The sequence below is a fragment of the Silene latifolia genome, chromosome 2, assembly GCF_048544455.1.
Source record: "Silene latifolia isolate original U9 population chromosome 2, ASM4854445v1, whole genome shotgun sequence".
NCBI lineage: Eukaryota > Viridiplantae > Streptophyta > Magnoliopsida > Caryophyllales > Caryophyllaceae > Silene > Silene latifolia.
This window is the reverse complement of record NC_133527.1, coordinates 55,501,687-55,514,307: the sequence shown is the minus strand read 5'-3', so window position 1 is coordinate 55,514,307 and position 12,621 is coordinate 55,501,687. Positions and strand designations below refer to the sequence as shown.

At 35.5% G+C, this 12,621-nt stretch overlaps 1 protein-coding gene across 1 annotated transcript; it reads left to right on the top strand.

Moving 5' to 3' along the window:
- Positions 1-7,354: 7,354 nt before the first annotated feature.
- On the top strand, positions 7,355-9,781 carry LOC141640819 (protein FAR-RED IMPAIRED RESPONSE 1-like). Its single transcript, XM_074449500.1, has 4 exons — positions 7,355-7,430; positions 7,553-8,242; positions 8,525-8,797; positions 9,003-9,781. Exons 1-4 carry the CDS (start codon positions 7,355-7,357, stop codon positions 9,779-9,781), a joined length of 1,818 nt encoding a protein of 605 aa, XP_074305601.1.
- The last annotated feature ends 2,840 nt before the right edge of the window (positions 9,782-12,621 follow it).

The window sequence follows — 12,621 nt, the reverse complement described above, 5'->3', positions numbered from 1 at the left end:
CTGCGTTCTTAAAGTTGCTTTGACTCTAAAATTTCCTTCTTGTGACTTGTAGGGTCTTCATCGAGAAAACAACCCCGTTATTTGGGGTCCATACATAAAGGACAGTGACACTCCAATTGATGGTAGCCACATCGACAAGGTCAGATATTTGTGATGTTTATTTTACTTATTTGTAGGTCATTGATATGTTTGGAACTTATTTTGTGAATCTTGGAGTTTATTTTGTGAATCCTGGACCTTATTTTGTGAACTTATTTTGTGAATCCTGGACCTTATTTTGTGAATCCTGAACCTTATTTTGTGAATCTTGGAGCTTATTTTTTGAACTTATTTTGTGAACTTATTTTGTGAACTTATTTGTGAACTTATTTTGTGAATCCTTGACGTTATTTTGTGAATCCTATACCTTATTTTGTGAACTTATTTTATGTATCCTTGACGTTATTTGTGAACTTATTTTGTGAATCCTTGATGTTATTTTGTGAATCTAGGAGCTTATTTTGTGAATCTTGGAACTTATTTTGTGAATCTTGGAACTTATTTTGTGAACTTATTTGTGAATCCTGGAACTTAATTCGTGAATCCTGGACCTTGTTTTGTGAATCCTGTACCTTATTTTGTGAACTCCTTGACCTTAGTTTGTGAACTTGTTTTGTGAATCCTTGACCTTATTTTGTGAATCCTGGACCTTATTTTCCTTATTATAGCATTAATCTCTTGGTTTATCTTGTACATTTACTATCTCAGGTTTTTATCCCTTTCCATAGTAACACGCTGCCGCAACATTGGTGGGCTTGTGTCTGTGATATAAAGCAGGGAAAAAATTTCATCCTTGACTCATGCGTGGCTGTTAATGTGGATCTTGACAACAAGCATGCCAAAGAGCTTGTATGATTTTTTTTTTCCAAAATATTGTTATTGCCTTTTCTTTTAAAAGTATACTCCAAAATATATTTTGATCTTATTATTGCCTTTTCGGAAAATTCACGTGGTACCCTCGAACTTTTCCATTTTGCACATGGTACCCAAGTTTTTAAGTTTCTGTACATTATACCCTCCATGTTTGATTTTTATGCATAACATACCTTTTTGTTGCTGTAAAAAAACTCAATTGCGTATAACTCCTAGACCGGAATTCAGAGTCGGCCAATTTTTTTTACCTAAAATTATTATCTCGTCATAATCTACGACTTGTGAAAAAAAATTGTTGACTGACATTTTAAAGGTTTTTTTTAACGAAAATCTCAAATCAACCATATCTTCGATCTTAAATTTCCGAATGACCATTTTCGTTTTATCAATTTATAGATCTCGAAGAGGTAATCAATTTTTTAAAAAAAATTAGTCAATTCCAATTTCTAGTCTATAATTTATGACCAATTGAAAATTTTAAAAACGATAAAAAGGGCACGTTGTGCTTGAAAATAAAATTTCAAGGATATTATGTGCACAAACTTAAAAAGTTGGATACCACGTGAAAAATGACAAAGTTTGAGGGTACCACGTGAATTTTCCGTTGCCTTTTCTTTTTCAGATACATCATGTTTCATCTATTTTGGGAGAGTCATATAAATCTTTGCAGTTCATGCACACGAACGAATTTGTCAATCTCGAAGTCCCTCAACAAACAACAAGGTATGTAAGCATGTATCTTTTTCCTTTTGTTAACAGATCAATAGTTATTATTTTGAGCTTGTTGATTTTAAACCATTTACTGTTTTTTTTGTCTAGTTATGATTGTGGAGTTTTTCTGTTGAAGTGGTTGAGTGCCTTGAACGATGATAGTTTATGGACCAAAAGTGAATATTTTGAGGTAAGTTCATTAATATACGAAAATAAAGGCTTATCTTGTGATCTCAGACATTGTTCAGTGAATCTTATAGACAACCAACCTATAATGAAGTATATAGACAACCAACCTATATACTTCATTAATATATGTCGCTCTTTGCAGAAATTGACACAATATCGAAAATCGATCATATTGGAACTACTTAGATGGGATAAAAATACTAAAAAGGTACACTTCATTGTCTTAAAAATAATGTGAAGTTCATTTCTTCATAACTTTGGCGAATATTTCGTAAATAAGTCGATTGTACTTGTTTTTGGTTGTATAGGTGTTTAATTAAAGAAGATAATTGTCCGTGAAGTCATAATATGCAAAAGTGGGTCGAGGCTCCTGTAAAGATTGTTGCCTTCATCAACTCTTGTAAAAATATTTGATAGTTGTAAAGTCGTAATAATTTTTCAGGGTCACTTATGTGACTTATGTAGCTAATTTGACATTGAGTTGAGCAATTTGAGCTAATTTAACATTGACATTAAGTTGAGCAAAAGTGGGTCGAGGCTCCTATAAAGATTGTTGCCTTCATAGACTCTTGTAAAGATATTTGATAGTTGTAAAGTAGATGATTTTAAACCACGACCAAGTTTGACATTGACATTGACATTGAGTTGAGCAAAAGGTCTGAGATTCAAAAAATTAAGAGCAAAATAGATGATTTTAAACCACGACCAAGTTTCACAGAACAAGCCCTAAGATTCACTGAACAAGGTCTGAGATTCACAAGATAAGGTCTGAGATTCACAAAATTAAGAGCAAAATAGATGATTTTAAACCACGACCAAGTTTCACAGAACAAGCCCTAAGATTCACTGAACAAGGTCTGAGATTCACAAGATAAGGTCTGAGATTCACAAAATTAAGAGCAAAATAGATGATTTTAAACCACGACGAAGTTTCACAGAACAAGCCCTAAGATTCACAGAACAAGCCCTGAGATTCACTGAACAAGATTCACTCAACAAGGTCTGAAATGATAAAAACGCTTGATGCTAGATTCAGAAGCAGGTTTCACAATTTTACGTTCCAGTTTCACAAAATAAGGTCCAGGATTCATAGGATTCATAACATTGACAAAAATAAAACGAGCTTAAAACTTGTCTTCTTCAATCGTCATCTCTATTCTCGTTGCTTAAGAATACTCCATTAAATTGACAAAAATAAAACGAGCTTAAAACTTGTCTTCTTCAATCGTCATCTCTATTCTCGCTGCTTAATAATACTCCATTACATCATTCTTCATTCTCGACCTCTTCCTCTTCTTCCGATGTGTCTCCCTATGTGAAGAATCAAACCTTTATTAGATACTTTTTTTAGAAAAAAAAAAAAGAATTAGTAGACAATAGTAGTTGCGTTTTCAAGCAATACTAAAATGGAAAGACAAGAGTAGAATTATACATACTTGATTCTCAGGAGGATGCTCTGCAAACTCATTTAGACAATTTCTTTTATCATGGTGTGACACGCGTTTACACTTAGCACACAACCTTTTCGGTTTTTTTGCCTTCATAATCGCCTTATTTTTGCTGCTCACCATCCTTTTACCACTACCTTTGTTTCTAGAGATTTTAGGTGGTAAGATCTTGATTTCTTTTGGAGCCTTGCAGTTGAGAAGGGCCTCCAATTCTTGTTCTTTGGTCAAAGGCTTTGGGTTTGGCTCCAACTTCTCTCGGAATTCTTTTATTAGCTTGGCAAACTCTCTCATATCAGACTCTTCTTCTTTTCTTTTGAGCACACCAACAGTTGCGTAAATCTCAGACCACACCCGAGACATTCCAAATTTACTATTACCAGTAAGATCATTGTTTTCCAGTAGATTTCCATTCAAATCATAAACCGGGTTTCTGAGTGCATTCTTTCTCCACCTACGCAAAATGTATTTCTCAGGAATTTCCTTAAACTTTCCCGAGCAAATCCAAATGATGTGGTTGCATAAGATACCTTTCCTTTCAAACAATTTACATGCACAACGGACATCCATTGTTCTCCTATTGTACTCAACTGCATATCTTTTTCGCTTGTTCGCGTCCTCAACAATTGAAACTTCAAAGTTAGTTACTGGATCTGGTGGGGTGTATCCACAAACACTACACGCATTTACCAAAAATTTAACCTCCTCTTGGATGTCAAAGAACACTTCATGTGTATAGACCTTCACTGCATGGGCCTCCCAGTTTGACCCGAATAGGGTTTCAGGCATTGAGTTGTGACTCTGTGCTTCAAGAAGCTTTAGATTGTGCCTTTGTTGGTCCATGGCACTCTCAAATCTCATCCAAAATTCTACGAAATTCCCATATTTATATTCAAATCTCTTGAAGAAGCTATTCGAACTCTCTGATCTTTGTGTGGTTTTTAAAATGTTGCCCATCGGCACATTCCTGAAATAAGCGGGTATCCACTGATCTCGTTCCGCAAACTTGTCAGTCAACCATTTATTTTGTTCTAACAAAAACTCGCTAATGCCCTTAGCCCAATTCTCTTCAAATTCCCCAGGCTCCAAGTACTCGCTCCAGACAACATTGTTCAGACGACTTAAGAAATCAGTCTCTTTGCAAATTGTGCTCCCAACCTTGTCTGTTACTTTCTTCATAATGTGCCACATGCAAAAGCGATGTCTTGCTTTTTTGAACACGGCTGCAAGTCACAAAATCCACATTATCTATTGTCAGAGATCTTTGGTCACAAATCAAGCTCTAAGATTCACTAAACAAGGTCTCAGATTCACAAGATAAGAGAAATAACAAAATAGGCAATTTCAACAACTTATGACCAAGTTTAAGAATATTAGCTTTGTGTTTCACATAACAAGCCCAAAGATTCACTGAACAAGGTCTGAGATTCACAAGATAAGGTCTGAGATTCACAAAATTAAGAGCAAAATAGATGATTTTAAACCACGACCAAGTTTCACATAACAAGCCCTGAGATTCACTAAACAAGGTCTGAGATTCACAAGATAACGTCTGAGATTCACAAAATTAAGAGCAAAATAGATGATTTTAAACCACGACCAAGTTTCACATAACAAGCCCTAAGATTCACTGAACAAGGTCTGACATTCACAAGATAAGGCCTGAGATTCACAAAATTAAGTGCAAAATAGATTATTTTAAACCACGACCAAGTTTCACATAACAAGCCCAAAGATTCACTGAACAAGGTCTGACATTCACAAGATAAGGTCTGAGATTTACAAAATTAAGAGCAAAATAGATGATTTTAAACCACGACCAAGTTTCACATAACAAGCCCAAAGATTCACTGAACAAGGTCTGAGATTCACAAGATAAGGTCTGAGATTCACAAAACAAAAGGTCTCAGATTCACAAGATAAGAGAAATAACAAAATAGGCAATTTCAACAACTTATGACCAAGTTTAAGAATATTAGCTTTGTGTTTTACAAATCAAGATCTAAGTTTCACAAAACACACTCTATGATTCACAAAATAAACTTCAAGATTCGCGAATAATGTTCCTAGATTCACCAAATAAATAAGCAGTTTCCCAAAACTAAGATATTCCAAACACACCTGGAACTGCATTTATTATTCCGGCATCTTGGTCACTGATGATGTAATTGGGTTCTTTGCCACCCATTGCTTTCAGGAACTGCTGAAATGCCCAAATAAATGAGTCATCGTCTTCATGATCTAAAAGCACGCATCCAAATGTTATTGACTTTTTGTGATTGTCAATGCCAGTGAAAGGTTCAAATTTCATGTTATATTTGTTCGTTCCATAGGTTGGATAGAATGAAATAGCATCACCAAACAATGCGTAACATCTGATGGAATCCGCATTTGTCCAAAAATTCTTGTCAAATCACTGTCAGCATCTGTTTCATATGAAAATACCAAACCTTTTGTTTCTCTGAGGGTTTCTAAACGAGAGATGAACATATGTCCATCCTTGCCATTAAGTAGACACTTTACATTCCTTTGGAAATTCTTGAACTACGTAAGAGTAGCTCCAACATTTTCGAAACCCTCTGCTTGTTCCTTGCATAATTTGTATGTTAAACTAGCCCCGACATTCAATCTCGAATTTTGGATAATCAATTGCTTATGATATTCGTTCAGTTGATTTATATTAACAGCAAGTTTCTCAAATTCCCTATTTTTGACAGGCGTCACTCGGTGATTGTGACCCTCACGGAATTGTTCAATCTTGTACATCTTTTCATGGAATATGAATTTTATCATTGCTTCACAACCCCACCTTTTAATTTTAGTTATTCTTGTACCACTTTGCTTATTGGAACTCTTAGCTTCATCTGCACCTGTACCTCCACCCTTTTTCGTACTGGTTTTAGCAGTTTTTGTTTTTCTATTTGCACTTATTGCACCAGCTTTTGTTTTGTCACCAGTTCAACGGTTGTTGTTTTTGCATCAGCTTTGGGAGGACGATTTTTCCTGTTATTAAAACCTTGACGATGACAAACCATGCATTTTGTTCGAATAACACCATCTTTAAACCTCTTAGTTGAAGACTTCCTTCCTTCAAACCCACAAGCAATAGCATAAATTTTATAGAACAACATTGTTGACTGTAAGTCCACAAATGTTTTGCCAACCACGGGTGTAAACTTCTCTTCAATCCTACTTATCCATTGCTCAGTGCCACCTGGTGTGTAAGTTACCAAAGTAGTAGGTGTGGAAATAGTTGGCATTGTAGGGGTTGTTAAGACAGCAGTAGAACCCTCACCATCTTGACCAGAACCAACATTAGAGCAAGGAACCTCACCACAACCGACACGAGGCGTCACACTACACTGTGAGTTGTTGTTGACATTTGAATTAATACCTAAGAAGATAAAAGGTTCACAAAGTGTAGTGTGACGCCTCGTGTCGGTTGTGGTGAGAAATTAGGGTTCGGTAAATTGAGAAATTGTTTAAATTGGTTGAAATCGTGATATTGTTGGCTCAGTTTTATGAATTAGACAGGTTTTACAATCGTCAAATTATTAGCTACGTGCATCAAATTGTTGCTATGTGCGTCAAATTAGGGTTTATAGTTTGATCTGTTTGCAATTTTTCAATTAATCGATTAAAATTCTTGAATTTGAGCAATTAGGGTTCGGTAATTTGAGAAATTAGGGTTCGGTAAATGGGAAATTGCTTAAATTGGTTGAAATCGTGATATTGTTGGCTCAGTTTTATGAATTAGACAGGTTTTACAATCGTCAAATTATTAGTTACGTGCATCAAATTGTTGCTATGTGCGTCAAATTAGGGTTTATAGTTTGATCTGTTTGTAATTTTTCAATTAATCGATTAATTTTAATTAGATAGGTTTTACAATCGTCAAACTATTAGCTACGTGCATCAAATTATTGCTATGTGCATCAAAATTTTTAAATTTATTTTTAGTAATAATTCCCTGATATGATTTTATTGTTAGTTATTTAATTTTAAGTGGTTGTTATTGCAGCAATGTCATTCTTAGCTCAATGGGGCCGCGTAGTTCTTCTAATGTCAATACAAATGACATTACAAATGAAGGATAGATGGTTGAAGTTATTGCATCTCAATCCATATCAGAAATATCTGCCCTTAACATTGATGTTCCTGAAATCTTACAAGGTACAATTCTGTTGAACTATTGAATGATCGAATCTTGTTCTATATAATCTGTCTTTGTTGTATACTTGAGTTATCCAGTAAATCTAAATCCTAACTCTACTTTAATTTCATCACATTTGCAGATGACGTAGTAGACGAGGCAGAGGTAATAGAGGATGCAGAGGAGGAGGAGGCATCCGGTTCAAGCAACATGAAACGGATTTTTGGTTGTCCTACCCATCTCAAGCCTGTTATTGGTATGGTCTTTGATACACTTGAACTCGGTATTGCTTTTTATGAAGCATATGGAAAAGAATGCGGGTTTGTGACTAGAAAAGACTCACAAAAGAATAAACAGGGTGTCACTACACATAAAACTTGTTTGTGTAATAAGGCTGGAAAATGTGAAGCAAAAGGCAAAAAACACTGTAGGCAAAGGACTAGGGTAGGTTGCCTTGATAAGATTAACTTTAAACGAATTGCTAACGATAAATACCAAATTTATGGTTTTGTTGAAGGGCATAATCATATGCCAGCTACACCATTAAAAATGGTACATCTGACGCAAACGAGAGAATTGAATATAGTTCATAAAAAAATGATAGTTGACAACTCAAAGGTTAAAAAAGGTCCAGTTATGACCTATAGAATGTTTAAGGAGTATGTCAGAGGTTATCAGAATGTGGGTGCTTTATTGGAAAACTTTAAAAACTTTTCAAGGGATATCAAAAAGTTCTTGTCAGAAGGGGATGCTCAAATGCTTATTGAGCATTTTATGAAAAGAACAAGAATGTGTCCATCCTTTTACTTTGACTTTGAGGTAGATGTGAAAGGTAGATTGTCACATGTTTTTTGGGCTGACCCTATTAGTATAAAAAATTATTTCTATTTGGGGACATGACATCCTTTGACACTACCTTTAGGAAAAATAAGTATAGAATGATATTCGCCCCTTTCACAGGGGTGGATCATCATAAGAGATGTGTGACCTTTGGGTATGGGCTTCTTATTAATGAGAGCAAGGAGTCATTTGCTTGGTTATTTACGAGATTCCTAGAAGCTATGGGGGGGTCGTTATTCTGTGTGTATAATAACTGACGAAGATTTGGGGATAGAAGGAAGACTTAAGAAAGTCTTTAAAGATAAAGTGCAACATAGATATTGCATGTGGCACATATTGAAGAAGTTGCCAGAGAAGGTAGGGCCTGTGATATGTAGAGAAACTGAGTTTTTGAAAGAGATAAACTCATGTGTTTGGGGTGAAGATGTGGAGCCTGCTGAATTTAAGGAAAGATGGACAACCATTGTGGAAGCTCATGGGTTGTCGGATAATGAGTGGCTTCAGGAAAAGTATGGCATTAGACAATTTTGGATTCCAGCTTACTTTCGTGACTTGTTCTTAGGAGGGTTGATGAGAACAACCTCGAGGTCCAAGTCAGAAAATCATTTTTTTTAGCAATTTCACTAATCCAAATTTGATCCTTGTTGAATTTTGGATGCGCTTTGAGAGTGCAATGGATACACAACGATGGGCTCAATCAAAAATGATTGCATAATCTAAGTACTCGTTTCCTGACTTGGCTACTCCTCTAGACCTAGAAAAGCATGCAGCAGAAACCTACACTCCGAGAATTTTCGAGGAGTTAAAAGTGGAAATAAAAGCAGCATGCTTTACATGTGCCATTGGGGACAAAGAAAAAGATAAGAATCATGCAATTATCTACATAGACGTCAAGGATCGCGAGAGAAAGAAAGACTATAAGGTGGGTTATAAGACAGCTGAAGTGAAACTAGTATGCAATTGCAAGAAATTTGAAAGACATGGAATACTCTGTCGACATATTCTCTGTGTCCTTAAAGATTATGGTTTTGAAAAAATTCCAAGCGAATACCTACTTAATAGGTGGAGCAAACTAGCAACCTGCCAGCCAATCTTCAATTTTGATGGGCAATTGCTTGCTGATTGCAGATCAGTCGATGCACAAAAGAACAAACTGACTGAATTGTGGTCAGAAATGTTCACTTGTGTGTCTCTAGTTGAACAGAGTCCTATTAATTGTGATGAGTTACTAACCATTTTACGCGGGTTCAAGGAAAGGGTACTTGCAGAAACAACAAGTAGTGTCGCTGATGATGGTGGTAATAGTAGTATTGGAAAGAAAAGGGACAAAAATACGGAAATTGGAATGCTCTTGGGAACAAGTGTGCCTAGCGAAATTACAATTTTGCCTCCAAGACAATGCAAAAACAAAGGCTCGGGAAAAAGAATGATTTCACAAAGAGAAAGAGCGGGGGAAGTCAATAAGAAACCACTAAGAAGATGCAAAGCTTTTGGGCAGATGGCGAACCACGACAGCAGGAATTGTGATTGACCAAAGGATCACTGACAAATAGTCGAGTAAGTGATGTCTCTTATTAGCGTAAGTTTTCTATTTTTACCCTTTTTGTTTCCCTCTAATTTTTATCTTTGCTGACATTTGCTTTCTTATGTGTGAGATTGAAGTTTTTTGTGAGGAATTGGACTTGTGCAGCGGAATTTTTGAGCATCATTTGAGGAGACAACACTTGTTTTTTGGATTATTTTTTTTCATTTACAATTGTTTTGTAATAAATGTAACAGGAGTCTCCCGGATTTTTAAATTGTATATTTGAGAAGATGAAATTGTGATTCGATTTAAGAATAGAAAACAGGTGTTTCCCTGAGCAATTATGGCATGCACATACGAGCTCATTTAATGCACGTACGAGGTCATTTTATCCACACAAGTAAAGTATTAAGACATCTGAAAAATGTGATAATTGTTTCTCCAAATTTGGTAATTAAAAAGCTCAAACATGTGATCATTGTTTCTCCAAATTAGGCCAGCAATAAAATGTGATTAGTTGAATCATCATCGTGTACGTCAAGTCGTTTAATATCATGCACATACAAGGTTATTCCATGCACATGGAAGGCCATTTTAAACACAGATAACCCAAATGGGTTAATTCCCCATGACATAGGTTAATTCTCATTACAAGTCATTTAAAAAGGCCATAATTTAACAAATAAATTGGGCTTAATTTAGTTATATTACTTTGGGCTTTAATTCTCATTTCAAGTCTCAAAACTTAAATGTGGGCTTTAATTCTCATTTCAAGTCTCGAAACTTAAATGTGAGTGATTATTGAAGAAGTCGGGCCAATCCTATCAGCACATTAGGCCATAATTTAGGCACGACCCAGCACGACACGCTCAAAATACATAGGAGTTGGCTTAAAGTTGAAGAATTAGTCAGGCACGCTCAAGCACGACACGACGCTCAAGCACGACACGAGCACGACACAGGCCATGACCAAGCATAGTCTAGGCAATCTCTAAATAACGCAAGTAATTGTGTTTTGAAAAATTTCATGCATGTAGAAGGCTGTTCCATACACATATAACGCCTTCTCATGCATGTGAATATGCAAGTTACTTTGGGATTTTAAAACGACAACCCCCTGACAAATGGGGTAATTATCATTACAAGTCTCATTAAAAAAGGCCATAATCAAGTGACATAATTGTGCCCCCATATTACAATTTAGCATATAAACGGAACCGAAAGTCGACAAATTGCATGCACGTAGAAAGGTATTTCATACACATACAACGCCTTCTCATGCACGTAGAAGGGTGTTTCATACACGCAAAAGTTACTTAGAGTACCTACACATATGCAACCTACAAATTTACTCCACCTACAAACTAATGCCTGCCCAAATCAAGGAATCAACAAAAGACAATGAGAAGGTTCTCTGCCACTCCCGTTTGCTAAGCACACAAACTCTCACCATATTTATCCAAAAACAACACCTAGTTATAATCCTACAAAAAAAAGGTAGGGAAATATTGGTACGTTTAAATTCACTTGACATCAATATTGAAAGTCTTGCAGTTAAAAGATGGGGAAATAATAGAAACAAAATTAGATAAAGCATTCGAAAGATATTGTTATTACCGTTCTCTTGTTTTCCTCCCATCTGATAAGATCTACAATCAAACTCTCACCATATTCATCCAAATTCTGCATATATATTTGACAACAATATTGAAAGTGTTGCAATAAAATATGCCGAATAATGTTTGACTAATATAACTTGGTTTAGACATCATTATCTCGTAACAAGTCTGATCGGACCATAATGATTGACAACTCAAGTTTTCTAGCCACTTCAGCAAATAGACTCCGCAAGAATACCTTTTGAAATAATGAAATTTGTTAAACGCTTTAAAATGGTGTGTATCCCATCGAAAATATTAAAACGAGTAGAGTATAATTTAAACATGTAAGGTACCCATTCTTTTGTCGAGGCACATCCACAATCACAAACGGAAAATTGTTTATCTGCAACAGCTTTTTGTATCCTGGAAAGTCTCTTGCAATAATCCCCAAAGCAGGAAATAACTACAAAAAACAAAAACCAAAAAAAGAAAAACACAATAATATAAAAGCGAAGAAAAACCAAGACAAACTTGAGGTAACAAACCCCTAAGGCATACGGATATAATCATACCGTTTCAACTAAAAATTTACATCTTCCGTCAGGACGCCTAGGCAAGCTTGAGTCAAGTATAAAGTTGGTCTTTTTAACAAAGTCAGACACGCAAGCAAACCAATGTTCACGGTCGACACAGTAAGGGAAGAAAGCCTGCAAAAACGTACATAGGGAAATGAAAACAGATAATATACAAACAGGTTAGACAGGATAATTAATTAAGTTCTTTCTTGGGCAAGTAGTAAATTCCGTCGATATAATAAAATAAAAAAGTGACGGGATAATTACCAGTTTAGCTTTGGTTAGACTTTTGGGCAAGTACTGAAGCTTAATTAACTGACTTTGAAAACCGTTTTTAGCGACAACATCTTGAAAGTTGAGAAAATTTGTGAAAAATATTGGTAATTCCAAGTAGAAACATTAGCGGTTACTAAGGATGAATATGAATACCTTGATTATTGTCGGAAAGTACACAAGATTTGGTCTTTCAAGTGTTAAACGAAGACCAACAAGGTCAATTACCATATCCATGAGCCATTTTCCTTCAAACAAAGTCGACATTCCTTCTTGGGTTACTTGCAGCCATGGAGTGTCTACAACAATGTCACTAATAATGCACATATTGTAATTAGATGCACACAGAACAACAAAGTGGACAAAAATAACTTAAAAAGATGCTATATGGTCAGTG

Bases quoted from the DNA above. Each gene is read 5' to 3' on its own strand.
- LOC141640819 (XM_074449500.1), top strand. From the start codon at position 7,355: ATGGTTGAAGTTATTGCATCTCAATCCATATCAGAAATATCTGCCCTT. The intron at 8,243-8,524 runs GTAGATTGTCAC...ATTTGGGGATAG, and splicing joins CTTTGAGGTAGATGTGAAAG to AAGGAAGACTTAAGAAAGTC. The intron at 8,798-9,002 runs GTGACTTGTTCT...CTACTCCTCTAG, and splicing joins TTGGATTCCAGCTTACTTTC to ACCTAGAAAAGCATGCAGCA.